This window comes from Quercus suber, unplaced genomic scaffold (assembly GCF_002906115.3).
Source record: "Quercus suber isolate HL8 unplaced genomic scaffold, Cork oak 2.0 scaffold_277, whole genome shotgun sequence".
Taxonomy (NCBI): domain Eukaryota; kingdom Viridiplantae; phylum Streptophyta; class Magnoliopsida; order Fagales; family Fagaceae; genus Quercus; species Quercus suber.
Window position 1 is genome coordinate 110,866 of NW_027069733.1, and position 22,613 is coordinate 133,478.

The 22,613-nt window shown below is 33.4% G+C and overlaps 2 protein-coding genes, 1 long non-coding RNA gene and 2 other non-coding genes across 7 annotated transcripts; 2 read left to right on the forward strand and 3 right to left on the reverse strand.

Moving 5' to 3' along the window:
- The first annotated feature begins 3,341 nt into the window (after positions 1 to 3,341).
- LOC112026979 (uncharacterized) lies at positions 3,342 to 21,346 on the forward strand. Of its 2 annotated transcripts, none has more exons than XM_065781741.1 (4): positions 3,342 to 3,721; positions 3,805 to 3,914; positions 4,444 to 4,562; positions 20,959 to 21,346. In XM_065781741.1, exons 1-4 carry the CDS (start codon positions 3,544 to 3,546, stop codon positions 21,053 to 21,055), a joined length of 504 nt encoding a protein of 167 aa, XP_065637813.1. In that variant the 5' UTR covers positions 3,342 to 3,543; the 3' UTR covers positions 21,056 to 21,346. The 2 variants fall into 2 exon arrangements, with proteins under 2 accessions (XP_065637813.1, XP_023915416.2); XM_024059648.2 differs by lacking the exon at positions 20,959 to 21,346 and adding an exon at positions 5,072 to 5,426 and having other exon boundaries at positions 3,375 to 3,721.
- On the reverse strand, positions 7,357 to 11,494 carry LOC112037947 (uncharacterized). Its single transcript, XR_010632287.1, has 3 exons — positions 11,407 to 11,494; positions 9,323 to 9,445; positions 7,357 to 7,760 (listed from the first exon to the last, which is right to left on the reverse strand). It is a non-coding gene; the product is annotated as an uncharacterized LOC112037947 (long non-coding RNA).
- On the reverse strand, positions 8,177 to 8,296 carry LOC112037949 (small nucleolar RNA snoR83). The gene has a single exon (XR_010632298.1). It is a non-coding gene; the product is annotated as a small nucleolar RNA snoR83 (small nucleolar RNA).
- On the reverse strand, positions 8,616 to 8,735 carry LOC112037948 (small nucleolar RNA snoR83). Its single transcript, XR_010632297.1, has one exon. It is a non-coding gene; the product is annotated as a small nucleolar RNA snoR83 (small nucleolar RNA).
- LOC112019120 (uncharacterized) lies at positions 19,250 to 20,523 on the forward strand. Of its 2 annotated transcripts, none has more exons than XM_065781743.1 (3): positions 19,250 to 19,635; positions 19,711 to 19,817; positions 20,427 to 20,523. In XM_065781743.1, the coding sequence occupies exons 1-3, from the start codon at positions 19,458 to 19,460 to the stop codon at positions 20,475 to 20,477; spliced, it is 336 nt and encodes a 111-aa protein (XP_065637815.1). In that variant the 5' UTR covers positions 19,250 to 19,457; the 3' UTR covers positions 20,478 to 20,523. The 2 variants fall into 2 exon arrangements, with proteins under 2 accessions (XP_065637815.1, XP_065637814.1); XM_065781742.1 differs by having other exon boundaries at positions 19,255 to 19,635; positions 19,711 to 19,821; positions 20,425 to 20,523.
- Positions 21,347 to 22,613: the final 1,267 nt, after the last annotated feature.

The window sequence follows — 22,613 nt, forward strand, 5'->3', positions numbered from 1 at the left end:
ATACATAAATATTAGAAAAAACAAAAAAAAAAGAGGTTTGAATAGACTATAGAGTATCAAATATCAATACCTACTGGTCAAGCATGGTGAAGATAGTATACCACTGCAAACAGATAATCTTTGTTTTTAAAAGATGGGGCCTATTAGCAAGTGTTAAAGCGGAATAGAAAAAGTGTCACGTCCCAATTCTATGGAACATAAATTTAGAGCCATGACTAATTTACTGTCTTACATAACTCAATAACATAATTTAAAAAACTCCAAATAAACAATGCTCTTAATAATTCTCTTACAATACTAAAATCCACAATTTAGAAATAAATTTCAAATATTGTAAAATCTTAAGTGAAATAAAAATAACTAAAAATCCTTCAAAGCTTTAAACATTATTGACGTTATATAAAAACTCCCACGCTCTACCTTGCATTTTATGAAGAGATCCAAAGTTTCTGTTTCCCAATTAAACTTTAATAATAAAAAAATTGTAATTGATGGGGTGAGTCACAGATCTAGTAACCAATTAGACACAATACACAATAGAATAGAGTCAAGCAAAGTAAGAGTATTTTGATTTCACAAACTCATTCAATGATATCAAATATAATATATTTCCAAAAAATATAATGAATCACTTAATACATATGTAATCAAATCTTAAAATCATTCAAAAACACATGCTTTATCAGAGCACAATGTCACATATACACATATCACATATTCTCACATACAATCATGTGAATAGATACCAACATCTAATCCCTGCGGGTGAGGGATCAACACTTATTATCTGTTTGGATTCACGTTTGCGTTTGTGCGTTTGCACATTTTGCATTTTCTCCTCTTTTTTTTTTTTTTAGCGCTTATGAACAGTAACCGGTACTATTCATGCATGTGATTACACTGTGCGAGAGACAAAATTACTATTCATGCATTGTTCATGGAATCCACAACCACTTTATTTAGGAAAAAAATATTAAAAATGGGTCTCACAGCACCATCCACACATTTAAAAATTATTTTTGCTACAGTGTTTTCAGTTTTCAGCAAAATAAGTTATATCCAAACGGACCCTTATTCTCACATACAACCCTTTAAACGGGTTTACACATATATCTGATCAGTTCTAAAAGAGAAATGATATGTCTACAACATTTTTACAACATTTTTACAACAAATCTTAAGTGGTAGGTTGTTACTGGCTGTTATTGGTGGGACAAAAAAGTAATCTTAGTATTAGTTTCAAATTTGAACCAATAATAACCAACCACCTGTGATTTGTTGTAAAAATGTTGTAAAATTGTTGTAGACGTAGCATCCCTCGTTCTAAAAACACTTATATTGAGACACATATTACAAAAGCAAAGTTTATACAAAATAGAATAACTTTCTTAATATTAACAATTATTCCAAATATAAAGGCATATCAAATATCACAATATTGAATTGAATCATAAATCAAAGGATGCTTGACTCTCTTAAGAAATAAATAGGAACTAAGGAGTTTATGTAAGTATTTTACAATTCTTGAATAAGTCTGAAAACTCAATTTGCTAAAAGAAACGTTTTAAATACCATTTAGAAAATAGGAATATGAATTTGAAAGCACTTGGTTGAAGAAAAATTTAAAAATCAAGAACCTTTTTAGAAAACTTATTTTGAAACCCAATTATTTTCAGAAAATAATTTATTTTAAAAATTATCTTTTAAATGAGATTTGAATGTTCAAAAACGTTATTTGCAGTTTGAAGTTTCTTTTTAAAACATTATTTAAAAGTTGAAGTTTCTCTTTCAATGATATAAAAATCTTTTGATAAACTTTAGAAAATGTATGCTTAAAAACATAATTTTTGAAAATCTTTAACTTCTAGGAACCTAATGAACAAAATTGTGCATATTATGCATAATTACTTACAGCATTTGAATTTCACTGAAAGTCCAGCTGACACCCCTCCAAATAGTCTCAAAACAATCTTAAATAGAACCTATAATCAACCATGGAAATACTTAATATCCTCCACAAAATATAAATCTTATTGAATTACACAAATTAACTCACTAAGATTATACTTTGCCGAACTAATAACACTTTTAACACTAAATTAATGATTCTCTAACCAATGCTATTCTAACCAAAAGTATTCCCTTGCATTAATCGAAACTCATATTGCCATGAGGAAAGGCACTAGTCAAAATATCATTGACCTAGGATTTAATATAAAACTCCAAAAAAACTTGAAAGCCATATTCATGGATTACAAATATTAAGATTTGTAATCCATGACTTGTTCTAGGATACAAGCTGTAGGCACCCTAGGATTTAATATATATATATATATATAACCCAATGAAAACATAAAGCCATATACTTGAATTAAGTTTGTAACCATGATTTTGTTCTAAAATAAACCAACTATAGGCAACCTAGTGAAATCGTGTACTGATTACTAGCAATTTAATCTAATATGACTTTGTTCATGGGTTATATATATATCCCAATGAAAACGTGAAACCAGAAAGCAAAGTTTCCACTGATGGTATACTTTGTGTAAGTGAACTCTAAGATCACATCTTATCCATATTCATGATTTAATAATTGATGGTGGTTTAAATTAAGTTCAATTCGTCGGTGTTAGTTGTCCATAACCAAACCGCATCCAAAACAATTCACAAAAAAGGGAGCCCAACAAAAAGTGTCATGGATATGAATAGGATCCGTTCATAAATATCATGATCGTCCAAAGCAATCTAGTCGTCCATGTCACACTGGGGCATGGACAACCAAATGACACTTAGTAAATTTCGAAGGATTTTTCTACAAGCACTAAGCAATCGAACCACAATCTGTCATTCCAAAATGTGAGGAGGATTCCCTAAAATCCGCTCCATTTTCTCCATTGATTACACACATCTCCCATGATGATAGTGGATCCGAACAAGTAGACCTAATAAAAATTCTCTATAAAAAGGATCTGACTCCATCAGCCCAAGATACGTTTTTCACTATTAACAGACTCATTATCCTTGTGTTCTAGAGAGAAAACTGACTTAACTGTCAGAAGGTTCTTAGTTGGTTCACCCCGATCACCCTTGACAATCTTTCTTTCTCTTCAGGTCATCAAACCGTCGTCATAGCCCGAAGTATTCAGCCTACTAATTTTCGTGCATCATCAATAATTTTGGCTTTTTTTCTTGAATACATACAGTGGCAACCTAGGATTTTATATATATAACTCCAAATGAAGTTATTTATAGTCATATCCTAATGCCAAAACCAGATAATCTTAAAAACAAATAAAACCAAAGAGTCCACTGTGTTTGAAAACCACAAATGACATAACCCAGAAAACCCGCCCACAGATTTGACCCAGTACATTATTTCCTCTCTGCCTATATAAATACTCATAACTCTCAATCTCAGACATTCATCACCACCACTACTAAATTTTCATTCACAAAAGAAAGAAAGAAACAGTGTTTTGTTTTTATTTATATTTTTCGTTTTTTTGTCATCAACAATTTTCAACCGTCCGATCAAAGAGCTGAATGGCTGACGTGGCAGCAAAGGAACGGAAGATCCTCGTGGCCGTCGATGAAGGCGACGAGAGCATGCACGCGCTCTCGTGGTGTCTCAAAAACGTGATTTCTCAAAATTCAAAGGATACCCTTGCCCTCCTCTACGTTAAACCTCCTCGTGCAGTTTACACTGCCATTGACGGCACAGGTAATTTGTCTGTAATCTTCATGGGCATTTTAGGAATACGAAAGATTGAATGGCGCTGATTGTAATTTTGGTGTGTGATTCAGGAGGGTATTTGTTTTCTTCCGATATATTGGCGGCAATGGATAAGTACGGTAATGACGTGGCTGAGTGCGTGGTTGACAAAGCTAAAAAGATGTGCAAAGATATTCATGATGTGAGTTGTAATTTTTGGGTTTGTTAAAGGGTATAATTGTCATTTGATAATTGTCATTTTTTTGAATTTTTGAGAATTTTTTTTAAACCCTTTCACTATGATTGTCATTTGGTTTTTTTAACATATATTAATTTGTTATTTGATACTGTAGTACTTTGTTTGATCATTTTATAATTTTTGGATTTTAAGAAAATAAATTTTTTAACCCTTTAAGTAATTATTTTTTAATCACATAACACATTAATAATTAAAATGGTTTTTTTTTCATCTTCAAAAGAAAAAAAAAAAGAATAGGGGTTTTTCATATATAAAACTGGTTTGAAAAATAATTGTTAATCCCAAATATATAAAAAGAAATTAAAAAAACGGTTTAATTTCCCATATATATAATATTTAGATAGATTTTGTCGGGCTAAAATTTTTAATTTCTTATATTATCTTTTTATCAGAAATAAATAAGGTTTTGAATTTGAAAAATCATATAGTTTCTTATTTAGTTTTCGTCTTGACAAATTTGTCCCTCGTGAAGGTCAAGGTGGAGACAAGAATAGATAATGGTGATCCAAGGGATGTAATTTGTCAGATGACACAGAATTTGGGTGCTGATCTGTTGGTCATGGGGAGCCATGGTTATGGCCCAATCAAAAGGTGGGTCTTACTTAAAAAAGGAAATTATAGGCTTAATTATGTTATTATTGTAATTTTATTTGATGCATGATAAGTAAATAGGGGACTTCAAACACGTTGAAAACATGACAAAGTGCCACTTTTTTATTTATTCCATCTGGGGTGTATGCATGTGAATGATTTGAGGGTTTTTTTTTTTTTTTGGTTGAGCTAGTGAATGATTTGAGTTAGTGTATTTTAGTTTTATATAATGTTGATTTTTTACCCTCTTATTTGAAATCTGGTAAGCATAATAATACTATGTGAAAAAGCTTTTGGTTTTTCTTGGTTGAAAAATGAAAATTTGTTACCATGAAATAAGATGGACAATTACCTTCATTTTCTAAAATCATATGAATAAAATAAATTCATGTTAATTGGGGTACATTCTCTCAAAAAAATGTTAATTGGGGTACACCCTAATATATTGTTTTTATTTGTAATTATATTGTTTAATTTATTTACTAACACATTATTCTTGGGGCTTGCAGAGCCTTCCTTGGGAGTGTGAGCAATCATTGTGTACAGAACGTCCAGTGCCCAGTCTTGATTGTCAAGAAGCCAAAATCTACCGCAACAAACAATTAATTAATTAATTAATTAATTATTATTATTATTTTGTGTGTGTGTGTGTGTGTGTGTGTGTGTGTGTGTGTGGGGTTGGGAGGTCTTTTTTCTTTCTAGCTCTTCTTATAGCTGTTATATAAAGTTTCTTGCATGCTCTTGTAAATAAGTGTTTTTGTTTGCTTTTTTTTTTCTTGGTGATTCTGTCATTGTATTTTTTTTAATCTTGTAAGTAATGCTTTTTCGGGAATTTGTTTAATATTATTATCATTGAGTGGAGAATTTCCGAAGTGGGAGTGAAAGCTTGTTGGGAGGAAGAAGGAAGCATGGTATCTTGAGGGAACAAGCAAATGATTATTGTTTAATTAACACACAGAGAATAAGCTATCTCAATATAATAGGTTATCGAAAGCTATCTCAATATAATAACAAAACTTATATTTTAAGAATAAGAGTAGGAGACAGAATGGTCTTCATTGTCTTAAACCATTGAAGTAATTGAGTTGATCGAATGTCTAAAACGACTTGGTCACACAAATGCAAATGCACATTTTTTTTTTCTTTCTTATGCTGCGTAGCTGAAATTATATGATTGCAGAAAATGTGCTTTGCTAAACAGGTTCAACATTCATCATAATTCGACCATCATTATCTATTTTCACACAACCAACCTTGCATCAAGCTCTTCTTTTTGGGTGCACCACTTGGTGATTGGCACCTATTTTACAGTGACAAGTTTCAAGGTTTATTTCCAAGAACTAATAAAGTGAAGTGCCTTAGTGCGGCTGGAATGTTTCTTAATGCATAAATATTACCTCTTCATGCTCTTAGAGTTCAAGCATTATTAGTGTGAAAAATTGTTCATGAACCTAGTTTTTAAAACTTGCAATTTACATTGATGGTTTATCTTCACAAATTACTTAGCATCTTCTCCTTACGAGTACCATGTTGATATCTTCTCCTGCACCATGTTGATTTTATACTTTGTTACTTACTACTCAGCATCTTTTGCATATTCTTTGGTTTTAGACTTCACAGACTCACCTATGTCTTAACCACTCTGGAATGTGCCAAGTGTCAATTATATCTTGTGTGGGTAACTCCTTTTTAAAATCTTTTTTTTTTTTAAATGTATTTGAGTTGTAAGTTTTAGTGTCTTGAGTGTACTTGAGAAACTACATTGAAGGCACAATTGAACACCTCAAGAATATGCTCAATAAAGTGAAGTTTTTCAGCTTCGATAGTTGCTTGAATAATCAAGGTTAAGTGAACCTCGACTGCAGGCTTGACCTTAGTCAACCAGTAGAGCTTCAAAATACAAACTTTCTAACTTGTAGCCCATGATGACCAAATGACCTAGGACCTTTTCTAATTATAAACTTGTATATTTGCATAGCCCACCATTTGATTGAATGCCTTCCTTATAACAATCATGCTTACCAAATATCAAGGTAATTGGATATTAAAAACTCGCTTATCTACGAAGAGCATACATTTTGAGTCTTAAATGAAGTTGGTTAAGTTCATGTATGGGCACTAGTAAATGAGCAATTTCAGCCATATCTTTAAGTTGATTAAGTTCACTACTCCTCTATGCCTTCTTAACTAGTTCTAAGTTGACTGATCTATTTGGCTCTTATAAAGAGCTGGAGTGTATATATAAATTTGCTTCCACAGTTCTTTGTTTTCTAATTTTCTATTCCAAATAATAATCCCTAAGTACTAGTAAGAACAAATAGCAAGCAAGGAAACATTTCATATATTTTGCCCAAGAGGGTGTGGAGTGTTAGTCAGGGGACCAACATCCCAGCTAGGATGCCCTGGTTCAACCATCCACAAAAGCATCATTACTTATCCGAAACACGTTGCTTTTGGGCAAATGAAAGTGTTTAGGGTTTGCTCTCCAGGAATGAATCAAATGAAACTGCCTTAAAGGAGACACCAACAGAAAGTTTTCTCGAATAATGTAACCATCATAAGGAATATGACAGAAATAGGTAAGCCATGGTGCTGAAAATTCCTTTTAAAAAAAAAAAAAAAATTTATATTGCAAAATATTAAGAAGAGGCAACTATGGAGTAGTTTCAAATTCCTAAAAAATAACCTTTCTATTTTCTCGGAAAAAAATCCTAAAAATAATAAGGCACACTTCAATTTCAATGAAGCAAAATTATTTATCCAAAAAAAAAAAAAAAAAATCAACAAAGAAAAATCAGATTTCCAACCAGAAATTTTTTTCCTTACAAAGTTGAGTTTTCTCTTCTAATTTGTGGATCTCTTTACTTGTCTTTGCGGCTTTAGCTGACACATTTGTAATTCAATCAGTTGCACCAACATTGTGTCGACCTCTTTCTGCGGATTCATACCTCCCTCTTTTAGTTTAGAAACTCTGATAATTACCTGAGTCTTCATTCTTTGGTGATTTGATCCAAAAGCTGTCATTGACCTGGTCATGTGACTTTGCTCTAAGAAGATGAATCATGCTGTTACCTCAAAGTTCAAAGGGCTAGTGACTTTGCTCTAACAAGATGAATCATGTGACTTTACTCTATGGTATTACAGGTTTCTACATACACTTAATTTTTCTTCTTCATTCAAGCTAGGGTGTGCCTACACCTTCAGAAAGATAGAAATGTATTTAGCAAAAAACATTAATTAACAAGGAAGATATAGGCATAATTTGAGCCATTAAAAAAAAATCCCGCAGAATTGTGAACCAGCATGCAATGATGATCATAATTTGAAATATATTTCTCTTTGCTAGGCAATCAAGCAACATCTTGCCAAATTTCCAAAACAGAATTTGAAGTTTGATTTAATGATCACTATTTCTTTACATTTCCCAAATGGAAGCATTTTTACCCTCAACAATTAAAAGCATTCCGTTGGTTTTTAAAACTGACAAGAAAGGCAAAGAAGTCACTGACTCACCAATGCACTCGTGGAATTATGAAATGCCATATTTTAATGCAAGAGATCTACAATGAATATTTTGACGTAGACAGATTTGGTACAATGGCAAAGAGTATGAATTATGTATAGTGAGATACTATTAGCAGACATTCTAAACACTGAAGGTGCTATCAGCGAACTCTCACAATCAATGTCTGCCTCATATGAGTCAGATAAACATGGAAATGTTTGTCTGGGATTATGAAAGTAGAACTATCATAACATTTAGGATTCTGCATGCCATAACATATTAACATAAGCAAAAAAAAATTGCACAGAATGCTGGTACTCAATTAGGATAGCAAAGCTTAGGAATACGTAAGAAGTCGCAATTTCTCTCAGGTTTTAGAAAAATTGACAAGAAACAAGGTTAGATCAAGAAAGAAAAAAATTAAAATGTAAGAAATCTCTAATCTACTAGTAAAAAAAATGTGAAATTTCATACTTTAATGGAAGAGGTCCAAAATGTACATCATGATTCATGACCTAGATAGATTTGGTATAATAAAGCAAAGTGAATCATGTATGGTGAGATACTATTAGCAGACCTTCTAAAATCAAAAGGTGCTATCAACGAAATCCCACAATCAATATATGCCTCCCATGAATCAGATAAATACTAAAAGGTTTGTCTGGGATTATGAAGGTAGAACTATCCTAAGATCATTCTGCAGGCGTTAACGTAAGTAAAAACAATTGCACAGGACACTGGTATTCTATTAGGATAGCAAAACTCAGGAATATGGGACATGGATTATCATCTAGCTAGTTGAAGGAGGGGGGGGGGGGGGGGGGTGGGGGGGGGTTGGGGGTGTTGGAGTTAATTCATATAAAAGCACCAAAGCTTCTTATTTTCTTAGTATTTTGGTTAGACTTCAGCCAAATCAGTTTAATTTATTACAAGGGGTAATTATTCCATATCAAAATATTCGTTATTGCCAAATTTATGGCACATATGGTTACAAGCCTAAATTTATCACTATTCAAATCGGGGCATATCTGAATCTGGCTAGCAAAAACTATTCATAGTCATTTAAACCACATTCCCTATTGTTCAACCTTGAATCACACAATTGACGCTCTATGATTAACAAGTATAAAAATTGCAAGGACTAAGAGCAACAAAAGTATATATATTATAAATTTATAATCACCATGTCATCGCATTCCATGAATCATTAACTCAACATTCTCATCAAATATGATTGATAGATTGATCTATCTACCTTGGCATTCCACACTCTACGAGCTATTTGATGTCCTCCCAAATCAAAATCCTTAAACTTGATTTTCCCAATACTCAACTCCTTTGTTGCAGGGTACTGAGTTGGCTAGTGTTGAACTAATCTCTGCAATATTCCATTACCAATACCCAGGAAAAAAAGAAAAGAAAAAAAGGAACATCAAGCCAATGGTAATCAAACTAAACAAAATCCACCAATTTTTTGCATAGAATCACAGTTAAAAAAAGAAAAGAAAAAAAGAAATGCTGTTTCAGTCTTAAGTTTTGTGTTGTTATAGCTTTTATTTTTTATTTTTTGATGATATGGAACCTCACCAAGGCGAAGGCCATTTGGACCCACCACTAGGGAGAAAACCACGGATACACAAGTAGAGCATACAGCTCTTCTCTAAGCCTCAAGGGACAGGCATTTGATTCTGCCAGCTCTACCCCAAGGCCCTGTGGCGACATTGGTCAGGCCAAGGAGGGAACACAAAATCCTCTTCTGGACAAGAAGAAGATCCAGAAAATGTTATGCAAAATATAAGGGATGGAGCATTTGCAAAGGCCTTATCAAAGAGTAGAGCATACAGCTCTTCTCTTAGCCCCCAAAACTGATCCTAAATGGTATTTAAAATAACAAACAAGAAACAAGGGCTAAACAAGAAAGAAAAATCAACATGTAAGAAGTAAAATTATGAAAATCCATATTGGGTCAGGGAGTGTATTACCACCCCAAAATTCTCTATTGCTTTCAATGGCTGCCTTGTGGGATACTTCAAAGGGAGAAAAGGGCTTAGACAAGGCGATCTGTTGCCTCCTTACTTATTTGTATTGGTAATGGAAGTCTTTTCAAGAATGTTATAGTCAGCTATCTCAAGATCCTCTGCATTTAGATTCCATCCTAAATGTGAAGCTCTAAAACTCACTCACCTCTGTTTTGCGGATGACTTGATGCTGTTTTCAAGTGCTAACATCCATTCACTTAACTACATTTCAAGATACTCTTGAGGCTTTCAAAAGAATTTCAGGCTTTAGTGCAAATCTTACAAAGACTGAAAATTTTCTTTGGCTGTTCCTGCACATTTGAAGCACCAAATCCTAGAGTTCCTTCAGTTTAAAGAAGGGAAGCTGCCTGTTAACTATCTTGGAGTCCCTTTTATATCAGGAAGATGATCTGAAAAAGAGTGCAAGCCTCTTATAAATAAAATCACAGTAGTCATGGTCTGTGAAATATCTCTCTTATGTAGGTAGGCTCCAGTTAATATAGTTTGTTCTGTTTAGTCTTCAGTCCTATTGGTGTAGGACTTCATATTGCCTAAAAAAAGTTACTAAAGTGAAATGGGACTTGGTTTATAAATCAAAATGTGAATGTGGCTTCGGTTTGAAGAGGCTTGAAGATTGAAATAAAGCAGCAATAATGGGTTTTATTTGGTCTCTCTTTGTTCAACCTCGGTCATTATGGGTAGCATGGGTTAGAACTAATCTCCTAAAGGGTAAAAGCTTTTGGATAATCAAAATACCTCAAAATTGTAGTTGGGGGTGGAGGAAAATCCTGAAGCTTAGGGAGATTGCTAGACCCTTCATTAGATTTCATGTGGGTTCCATTAAGAATATTCATCTTTGACTCAATTGGTGGCATCCAAATGGTGCCTTGTTCTGAAATATGGCCACAGGATTATGTATGATGCAGCCAGTTCTTATAACGCTCTTTTGTCTAGTGTATTGCAAGAGGGTAATTGGATTTGGGCACAAGCCAGATCCACTAACCCAGTCTCTATCCAAAGCAAATTGTGCTTAATTGATTTTGCAGAGGAAGAAAGACCAATTGTTAATTTTATAGTCACAAATCAAAGTTCATCATGCTTTAAATTTGAATCTGGATTCTAGCAAAAACTACACACAGCAACTGAATAAAAAAACAAAATTGACTCTTCAGTCTCTACATTAACAAAAAGAGAATACATCAGATAAAACAGAGTAAATAAGAAATTGAAATTACAATCACAATATCATCATATTGCACAAATCATTAACGGAAGGAATATTCTCATCAAAGAGACAATTTGATAGATTGAGAAAATCTACCTTGGCACAGTAGTATAGTCTCTCCAACCTCTTATGAGCTATCCAATTCCAATGTCCTCCTAAATCTTTTCATTTCAACGGTCGGGCCAGTTATAAAAAATATAATTGGAGAAAAATAGATTTTTGCCCTTACTTTTTAAACTATGTAGCAATTTGTCTCCTAAGTGTAGTCCCTATTTTGAAACTTGATTTTCTTTGTTTGCAAACTATTTAGGTGTATGTCCATGTTTTGGAACTCAATTTTTTGAAAATCAAGTGCCCCTTATAACTCGAGTTTTCTTATTACCGATCCAATTATTACTGATTGGTATTTTGAGTTTTTTTTATTAGTGCCGATTGGTATTAATTGAGAAATTATTAGTACCGATCGGTACTAATTGAAATCTGGTTAATATCAATCGGTATTAATTGGAACCTAAATAATACTGATCAGTATTAATATGATTTCTCTTTATAAAATGTTCAAAAACTGTTATGATTTTTCACCGATGACTTGAATCACATTTTTGGCCCGGAAACATTGAAATTTGGTTTTCTCTATTTTTGGAAAATTTGTAGAGAAATAAATTTTCTTTTAAAAGACATGAATCTCAAATCAATTGAAATTATGAACAGAAAGTTATAGCCAAAACACTAGACCAGTGTAGAAGATATCTTAAAAATGGTAAAGCTGAGTTATAAGGGTAAATCGATTTTTTAAAAATCGAATTCCAAAAAAGGGACACGCTGTTTATATATATATATATATATTGTTATGGATTTTTTTTCCCTTTTTTCCAAAAAAGGGACACGCTGTTTATATATATATATATATATTGTTATGGATTTTTTTTCCCTTTTTTTTTTTTTTTCCTGATTTTGGTAAATCTAGTAGACAAAACAATACAAAAAGTCACATGGGGACGGGGACCAACCCATTTAACTCTTTAAAGAGAACCCCAAAGAAAAGAGAGGAAATAGGATGAGCCCCAAGAAAAACAAAGGGCAGCCCACAGTTGTCAAATTAATGGGCCAACGAATTGGGCCTCCAAAAATTGGAATAGCGAAAATTCCACATTGGAAAGATCTTGCGTAAAAGCTAAAATGGTGTTCTGAGCATCACCCTAAGAAATGATAGAAACTATTACTGTATTATGATTGTACCCATTACATCTTTTTGCTGTCCATGTTTTATACTTTTTTTTTTTTTTTGATAATCTGCCATTTCATTAGATTAAGAAGAACAACAGGAGGTACAACAATCTTGCCTACAAGTTTTCAAGATAGAGGGAGGCAAATCACATTTATTATACAAGAAACCTATTTTAAGAGCAATAGCATATTTTGCAGCTGAGTAAGCTACTGAGTTTAGAGATCTCGTAACCTAGCAAAACTCACAATTATCAAAAGATACACTCATGTCATTAGCATCACGAATGATTAAGGAGATGGACCAATCAGATGGTTCTTCTGCTTTGGATAGGGCATCAAAACATATTTTTGAATCCCCCTCCACAATGATTTTGCACCAATTTTCAGCGATAGCCAAGCTTAGAGTCCACAGAATTGCAGCTGCTTCAGCTTGAGTAGGAGTGCATAAATCATGAATTTTAGCCCATACCTTTAACACCTCTCCAAACTCATTTCTTGCTACCCCAGCTAAGGAGGTGAAAGCCTGTGAGACAGCAGCATCCACATTTAATTTTATATAGATTTTAGGAGGGGGAATCCATGAAGTTAATTCCTCATTCCTATCTTTGTCCTGCTCATGGTCCAAAGCATTAAGATATTCCTTTACTCAGTTTTCTGCATTGCATATGTTAGAAATAATGTTCACCTTATTGCCATTATGCCAAACCTGATTCCTGAGATGCCAGATAGCCTTCATCGTGACTGCCATTTGAAGTGTATTCAGCTCATCCAAGTTCAAGACCACTTTGAAGATGTCCTCGTTTGATGCAATATTCATTTTGTAAGTTCTTATGCCCCAACTATAGCCAAACCAGATGGCCCTTGCTACTTGGCAATGAAAGAATAGATGAGTTGATGTTTCAGGTTCTTTGCCACAAAACACATAGTTTGGATCAGATGTCCCTATCCTTATTGCCAAGTTGTTTTTGGTTGGTAATACATTGGACCCAATTCTCTATAGTAACATTTTGATTCTGTCATGAGCTTTGATCTTCCATATTTTTTGCCATTGCACTACAGAACTTCCACAATGAGGGTCTTGGTTAGCCTTATATGCAGATTTCACAGAAAATGCCCCTTTGCTATCTGGAACCCAAATTAGCTTATCAATTCTGCCCCTTAAAGGAATATGTATTTTTTGGATGGCTTCAACTGACTCAGCATTAAATAGCTCATTTGGCAGAAGTAGATTCCAGCAATGATCCTCGATAGATATCAAGTTAGACACCATTAAAGGGTTTCATTGAATTGAGTCATCCTTTGGAGTTGGTTTAAAGCGAGCTAGCCAAGGAATCCACGGGTCCACCCATACATTAATGGAAGCACCATTTCCAACAAGGTAACAAGCTCCCTTAGCAATAAGGGGTTTGATTTTCTCAATTGCTTTCCAAATTGGGGAAGCATTTTTGGAAGGTTCACTTTGAATCCAATTCTCTCTAACCTTGTATTTGCTTGTTTGTAAGTTCATATACAAGTTGTCCCTTTTTGAGGCAATCATCCAAGCAAACTTAGCCAAGAGAGCTTTATTGAAATCCTTGCTCTTTCTAAATCCCATCCCTCCAATTCCTTTAGGTAGACATAGTTTTTCCCAAGCCAAATACCATACATTTGGGTTTTTTGGATTCCACCAAAATTTTCTAGTCAAAGCATTTAACTTATCACACACCTTAATAGGGATGTCAAAAGTTGACATTGTGTATGTAGATAAAGCTTGAGCAACCGTTTTAATTAGAGTGGATCTTCCCACCCATGATAAATTCTTACTTCTCCACCCTTTCAATTTGGCTTCCAACCTCTCTTGTAAGAACTTAAAGTCCTTTGTTGGAGCCTTGGTAAGGAATAAAGGAGCCCCCAAGTAAACAAAGTTTGTTTTAAGACTTTTCATCTTCAAAATATGCGTTATGCACTTGCGAGTTTGCTGGTGGGTGAGTTTGGAGAATATAATCCCTGATTTTGCTTTGTTAAGCAGCTATCCAGACCACCTATAATATTTTTCCAAGCAATCATTAATAGCATTAGCCTCCCTCCTACATGCTTTTGAGAATAGAACAATATCATCTGCATACATTACATGTGTGATGGGAGTGCTGCCAATACTAGCCTTAACCCCACTAATATTCTTCTCCATAAATTCCTTCTCTAAGATTCTTGAAAGAACTTCTTGGCATAATATGAAAAGGTAAGGGGATAATGGGTCCCCTTGCCTTAACCCTCTTTTAGGTCTAAATTGCCCTGTCTTTCCCCCATTTATTAGTCACTCAAAGGACACTGTTGATACATATTCAAGGATCCATTTCACAAATTTTTCGTCAAACCCAAAGTTCTTGAGTACAACTTGGAGGAAGTTCCAATTCACTCTATCATAGGCCTTTTGAAGATCAATTTTAACAGCCATTAACCCATATTTTACTTTTCTTGTCTTAAAACTATGAAGCATTTCTTGAACAATAATCTGATTTTCGACAATCCACCTTCCTGGAATAAATGCAGCTTGTGTGGGGGAGATAAGCTTATGCAAAATTTTCCTCAATCTTAGCTGGCATTCTCCTTGCTTGAAAAAATGATGTGACAGCTCTTGTAACGGACTCCCCTACAATTTTCCTCAATCTCAATCTCAGCTAGCATTTCATAATTGCCAAACTTCTCTAGATTTTTGTTTCCAAAGTATTTCATTTCTCAGTAGCCACTCATTCAGTTCAGCTTGGAGATGAGCTTCCTTTCTATAGTTCTCCTCCATGCAATCCGCTTTTTGTATCTCTTGGATTTTGGTTAGCAGCACGTCTATTCTTCTTTGGCAGTGACCAAACACTTCTTTGTTCCATTTCTTTAAAGCCATTTGGGTGTTTAGTTGTTTCATGCATAGTTCCAAGCTTTATCAATAATTTTGTAGCACTTTGTATCCCTTGTCCAAGTGGCCTCAAATCTAAATGGTCTAGGAAGGTAATGATCAACCAGCTATGTGTCCAAAAGGATAGGACAGTGATCATAATTTATGACACCCAAATGGTGAACGGTTGCCTTTGGAAAAACTAATCTCCAGGACATGCTAGATATACCCCTGTCCAGCCTCTCCCTTAAGACATTCTTTCCCCATCTTTTTTTCCTCCAGGTAAATCTACTTCCAGAGAACCCCAGATTAATAGCTCTCAATTCGAAAAGAATGTCCTTCAAAAAATTTGGGGACATTGAGCTCTCAGCTCTTCCCCCATCCTTTTCTTCACTATCCAAAACAATGTTGAAGTCTTCGAGGCAAATCCAAGGCTCTTGAAATGTCTCCAATAAAGCACAAAGGTTATCCCAGGCCTTTCTCTTCTTGGCTGCATAAGGTGATCCATAAAATCCAACCAAATACCAGTCTCCACCAAGGTCCAAAATTTTTACCGCAATCATATACTTATTAAACTCCACCACTTCAACTTGCATATTGTTCTTACAAATTAAATATAATCCCCCTGCTCTACCCTTTGCCTCTATTACCACCTTTTCATTAAAACCAACCCTTCTCTTTACATATTTCATACGTTCTTCGTTTGCTTTCGTTTCACACTAAAAAATTATATCTGGCTTATGACCTTTATTTTGAGCTCTAAGGGCTCTCACCGTTGAGGCATTGCAAATTCCTCTACAATTCTATCCTAAAGCTCTCATATTGAAAGGAAGCAGCCCAACACTTCTATTACTGTAACCCAAAACACAGCCAAACAAACTAAAATCAAATACCCATACGCAACAAAGCATGGAGGCCAAAAGACAGCATTTTACCTTGCAAGAATCTATGGCCGCTAGATTGAAATAGAACACCCAAAGCAGCTATTAGACCCACTTGGGGGAAAAAGAGTGACCCACATTGGCCAAGAAAAGGCCCATTGATAGGGTAAAGCAAGCCCACAATGGCAGAGGGAGACTCACCAATGTGCGAAGCACACAAGCGGCGCGTGACCCATCGAAAGGGGTAGTCCGGCCCACCAAAGAGGCAGATAAGGCCACACTTTGGAGCACAGCTCACGAACGTGGCAGAAAATCACTTGAGCGTACGATAAAGGGACCTTCTATTGTGTGCCGAGAGAGATGACTCCAACGAGATGGTATATCCTGTACCCGGCATATATGCCTGGTATAGGATATACAAAATTGACTCCAACGGAGGAGAGGAACTTCCTACAAAAGCATCTATCGTTGTTGTTTTGATACTTTCATAAGGCTCACGCATCACTCTTATATACGTAGAAATCACAATCCAATAAAACCATTCACTTTTTAAGTATGACAAAATCTATATCTTCAAATGTGAACAAAAGAAAACCAACCCAACGCTTCTCCTAATTTATTGTTATGTTGGGTTGTGTCTGTGAGTTGTGCAATTATTTAAATACTTTTATCAATTATTAATTTTTGTCTTTCTCAATAAATTATTACAATTCATATAATATTCTTAAATTATATTTCATTTTGTATAAACGAATCAAAACTATTTCTTAAAATGCCAAAATTAATCAACTAATTAAAAAAATTAAGTTTTTTTTTTTTTTTTTTTTAAAGAAAGAAAAAAAATAATGAAGATTATAAAATAAAATTATATATATGGTAAATTGAAAAAACTATTAACTCGAACTTGACCTAACTTAAGTCTTAAAATAAAATTTCAATCCAACCAAACTCACCAACCCGAAAGATCTGACACTCGGTTGGATTGGGTTAGTAAGTTTGATGCACATACCTATCTTTTAATATGCTTAGCCAATTTAAGTATGAATCTTGCTGGACTTCATACTTTTTTTTCTTCCTTCCCAAAAAATAGGTATGAGTAACCAATGAAGACCTTATTTAGCAGAATCTAGTGCTTGCTGAGTAATATTTAAGGGGCTTAGATGTGAATATGGGCCATAAGGCCCACAACTTTATAAGATTAGTTTTAGGATTACGCATTATTTCACAACTTTTTACTTCAATTTTGATGTGGCAAACTATGAGTGGTTGTCTATCACTTACGCATAGACTCATCATTTTTTCTTCACCACTTACTTTCTTCTACTTCAATTTTGATGTGGCAAATTATGAGTGATTGTCTATCACTTACATATAGACCCATTATTTTTTCTTCACCACTTATTTTCTTCCACAGCACAATTGTGTTAAAGAAGTTATGAGATAAGTTGTGGTACTAGATTTTCTTTTCTTATAATTTAGTTTTTTTTCTTTTAGTTTTTATGTATAACTTTTTAAAATCTCAATTTAAATTTTTTTTTTCAATATTTAAAAAAAAAGCTAAATAAAAATTATGGTCATGATCGGTTAGGGGCATCAGCTAATGTTGGAAAAAGTAATTCCTTATAATTGAAGCCGTATAAAACTAATTTCACCTTTTATTAGATGCTTTGTGCTTGATATGTTCTAGTGTGGTTCCCTTATCCTTAACCTTGTTGTGCTGGTTACCTTAGACTAGCCAACACATCCTTTGATATGACCATTTGTCTTTTCAATGGAGAAGAATCTAGAGTTTTAAAACTGCATATAATCCTTAAGCTCTGTTTTCCCTTTTGTTGCAATATTCACATAATCCACTTATAGAGTCAAGCATTTAAAGCGGAGGCAATGTCAATAGAACCTAATTAAGTACTAGGAAATAGTTAATGAACCCATGTTATCTCATAATCTAAAAATGAGTTAATCTATTCACTAGATCATATCAAATATGATATATATCTTTGAAATCCGCATCAGGTTCAACTAATTTTTAAAATTTCGAAAATGACATGTAGTGCATGGTGCCATGGTTATAAAATGGTAAATTTGAAACTTTAGTAAAGAGATTAACAACATGATTCCGAAAACGATTTGGTTAGAGATTTATAGTATCGTTGTTTAAAATAATGTAAAAATTGTGATTTAAAAAGTGTTATAGAAACACGTGTTTACAGTATTCATAAAGCATAAAATATGTTTGGTACCATGTTTCAAATAACATTATTGTATATTTGGTATGCGTGTGTTTTATTTTTAAAGAATTGACACATAGTACAATTTAATATTTTTTATTTGAGGAGAGAGAGGTCAGTTTATGTTTTGTCACATCAAGTGAGCCCTATAATTTTCAACATATTTACAAAAATACCATTGAGCAACATTGTTTAAAAACTAAAAATAGGTAAAAAAAGATTTTCTAAATTCAGTGTTTAAACACTCTAAAATGAACAACATATCTCAAACACTCCGATAAACAACACCTTTACCAAACGTTTTATTTATTTATTTTTAACTCACAATTTTAAACATTTACCAAAGACTGTTATTCAAACGCCCTACTTGTCAAAAGCATAAACAAAGCGTAAACAATAACTTTCACAAAGCATCAAATTTTGTGCTCCCTTTAGTAACTTCCCAAAGCATAGACAATATTATAACATATGACACTTACTAAACAGGCCCCATCTTTTAAAAACAAAGATTATCTGTTTGCAGTGGTATTTTCACCATGTTTGATCAGGAGGATTGATATTTGATGCTCTATCCAAAACTCTTTTCACCCTCAAATATTTTATGTATTTATTTATTTTCTGGACCTACCCTTATACTCATATCCTAATGCCAAAACCAGATAATCTTAAAAAAAAAAAAAAAAAAAAAGAGCAAAGAGCCCACCGTGTTTGAAAACCACAAATGACAAAACCCTTAAGCCCAAAACCCACAAACCCGCCCACAGATTTGACCCAACACATTATTTTCCTTCTCTGCCTATAAATACTCAAAAACTCTCAAACATTCATCACCGCTACTAAATTTTCATTAACGCAGAAAGAAAAAAAGAAAGAAAGAAACAGTGAATTTTTTTTTTTTTTTCAATTTTATCAACAACAATTTCCAACCGTCCGATCAAAGAGCCGATGGCTGACGTGGCAGCAAAGGAACGGAAGATCCTCGTGGCCGTCGATGAAGGTGAGGAGAGCATGCACGCGCTCTCGTGGTGCCTCAAAAACGTGATTTCAAAAAATTCCAAAGATACCCTCGTCCTCCTCTACGTTAAACCCCCTCGTCCAGTTTTCTCTGCCCTTGATGGCACAGGTAATTTTCTTCACTCTCCATGGGCATTTTAGGAACACGAAAGGTTGAATTTGTTAATTTTGGTGTGTGGCGCAGGGTATTTGTTTTCGGCTGATATAATGGCGGCTGTGGATAAGTACAGTAATGACCTGGCTGAGTGTGTGGTCGAGAAAGCTAAAATGATGTGCAAAGATCTTCATGATGTGAGTTGTAAATTTTTTGTTTGTTAAAGGGTAAAATTGTCATTTGGTCATTTTGATTTTTTAAGAAAATAATTGTTTAAAACCATTTGATGATTATCTACACCTATTTTTAATCATATAGCTTATATAAAAATTATATTAGTTTTTTTTTTTTAACATATATTAATTTGTTACTTGATAGTAATTTATTTGATCATTTTATAATTTTGGATTTTTAAGAAAAGAAAAAATTTTAACCCTATTAATGATAATGATTTACGCGTATTTTTTTAACCAATGTGACACATTTATTTAATAATTAACATGGGTTATTATTAGAATTGTAATTTATTTAATGATTATAGTGGATCATAATTTGAATCATCACCTAATGATGGTACCCCATGGTTTGGAATAGGTTTTTTTTTTTTTTTTTTTTTTTTTTTTTTTTCTTCCATAAAAATAAAAGTTTGATTTCCCATATAATTTTTAAAGGTTTTTTAGGGCTGAAAATTTTAAATTTAATTTCTTATATTATTTTTTATTATAAATAAATAAGTTTTTATTGAAAAATCATATAGTTTCTTATTCTAGTTTTTGTCTTGACAAATTTGCCCTCGTGAAGGTGAGGTAGAGACAAGAATAGAACATGGTGATCCAAGGATGTTATTTGCCAGATGACAGAGAAGTTGGGTGCTGATGTGTTGGTCATGGGAGCCATGGTTATGCCTAATCAAAAGTGGGTCTTACTTAAAAAAGGACATTATAGGCATAATTATGTTATTATCGTAATTTTTTTTTTGTATTTGATCTAAATGTTATTGACAGACTTTTTAGGTGTATACATGTGAATGATTTGAGGTGTTTTTTTAGCTAGTGAATGATTTGAGTTGTATAATTTAGTTTTATACAATGTTGATTGTTTACTCTCTTATTTGAAATTTGTTAATCATAATAATATTATGTTGAAAAGCTTTTGGTTGTGTGAAGTTGAAAGATGAAAATTTCGTACCATGAAAAAAGATGGACAATTACTTCATTTTCTAAAATAGTATGAATAAAATAAATTCATATTTATTGGGGTACACCCTAATACATTGTTTTTATGTTGTAATTATATTGTTTAATTTATTGCTAACACATTATTTGTGGGGGCTGGCAGGGCTTTACTTGGGAGTGTGAGCAATCATTGTGCACAAAACGTCAAGTGCCCAGTCTTGATTGTGAAGAAGCCAAAATCCACTGCAACAAACAATTAATTTTTTGATTTTTTTTTTTTTGGGACTTTCTCTAACTTTATAGCTCTTATTATGGCTGTTGTATAAAGTTTCTTGTATGCTCTTGAATAAAGTGTTTTTTTTTTTTTGGGTGATTCTGTCATTGTAATTTTTTTTAATCTGGTAAGTAATGCTTATTTGGGAATTTTTTGTACAATTTTATTATCATTGAGTGGGGAATTTCCAAAGTGGGAGTGAAAGCTTTGGAGGAAGAAGGAAGTATGGTATCTTGAGGAAAAAAGCAATGATTATTGTTTAATACATAGGGAATAAGCTATCTCAATAAAATAGATTATCGGAAAAAAAGCAATCTCAATATAATAACAAAACTTATATTTTAAGAACAGAGAGTAGGAGAAAGAGAATGGTCTTCATTCTTATACCATTGAAGTAATTAAGTTGATCGAATGTCTAAAACGACTTGATCACAAAAATGCAAATGCACTTTTTTTTATTCTTTTTCTTATGCTACGTAGCTGAAATTTTATGATTGCAGAAATTGAATGTTCAATGTCAAAAGGGAATGCGCTTTGCTGAAGAGGTTCAATATTCATCATAATTTGACCCTCATTAATTATCTATTTTCACACATAACAAGTCTTGCTTCAAGCTCTTCTTTTTGGGGGCACTACTTGGGGCTTGGCATCTATTTTACAGTGACAAGTTTCAAGGTTTAAATCCAAGAACTATTTCCAAGAACTACTAAAGTGAAGTTTAGTGGTGCCAGAATGTTTCTTGATGCATAAATATTAACTCTTCATGCTCTTAGAGTTAAAGCAATATTAGTGAGAAAATTGTTCATGAACCTAGTTTTTAAAACTTGCAATTTACATTGATGCTCTATTCTCATGAATTACTTAGCATCTTCTCCTTGCAGCTACTATCTTTTGCATATTTCCTGGTTTTGGACTTCACACTCACCTATTGCTTATCCACACTGGAATGTGTCAAGTATCGATTATATTTTGTGCTGGTAACTCCAATTCAAAATCTTATTTATTTTTTTATTTTTTTATGTATTTGATTTTTAAGTTTTAGTGTCTTGAGTGTACTTGAGAAACAACATTGAAGATACAAGAGAACAGCCCAAGAATCAACTCAATAAAGTGAAATTTTTCAGCTTCGACAGTTGCTTGAACAATCGAGGTTAAGTGAACCTTGACTCCAAGCTCGACCCTAGTTGACCAGTCGAGCTTCAAAATACATACTTTCCAGCTTGCCAGCTTGCGGCCCATGATGACCAAATGACCTAGGACCTTTTCTAATTATAAAATTGTATATTTTGCAAAACCCTCCATTTGATTGAATGTCTTCCTTATAACAATCATGCTTACCGAATATCAAGGTAATTGGATATTAAAAACTCATTTATCTATGAAGAGCACAAATTTTTAGTCTTAATTCTTAAATGAAGATGGTTAAGTTCATGGATGGGCACTAGTAAATGAGCAATTTCAGCCATATCTTTAAGATGCTTCTATTATATTCTCCAACAAGAAACATGGTTTTTCACAAATGGTTGACCATATTGATGTGATGT

Bases quoted from the DNA above. Each gene is read 5' to 3' on its own strand.
- LOC112026979 (XM_065781741.1), top strand. From the start codon at position 3,544: ATGGCTGACGTGGCAGCAAAGGAACGGAAGATCCTCGTGGCCGTCGAT. The intron at 3,722-3,804 runs GTAATTTGTCTG...TGTGTGATTCAG, and splicing joins CACTGCCATTGACGGCACAG to GAGGGTATTTGTTTTCTTCC. The intron at 4,563-20,958 runs GTGGGTCTTACT...GGGGGCTGGCAG, and splicing joins GGTTATGGCCCAATCAAAAG to GGCTTTACTTGGGAGTGTGA.
- LOC112019120 (XM_065781742.1), top strand. From the start codon at position 19,458: ATGGCTGACGTGGCAGCAAAGGAACGGAAGATCCTCGTGGCCGTCGAT. The intron at 19,636-19,710 runs GTAATTTTCTTC...TGTGTGGCGCAG, and splicing joins CTCTGCCCTTGATGGCACAG to GGTATTTGTTTTCGGCTGAT. The intron at 19,822-20,424 runs GTTGTAAATTTT...CTCGTGAAGGTG, and splicing joins CAAAGATCTTCATGATGTGA to AGGTAGAGACAAGAATAGAA.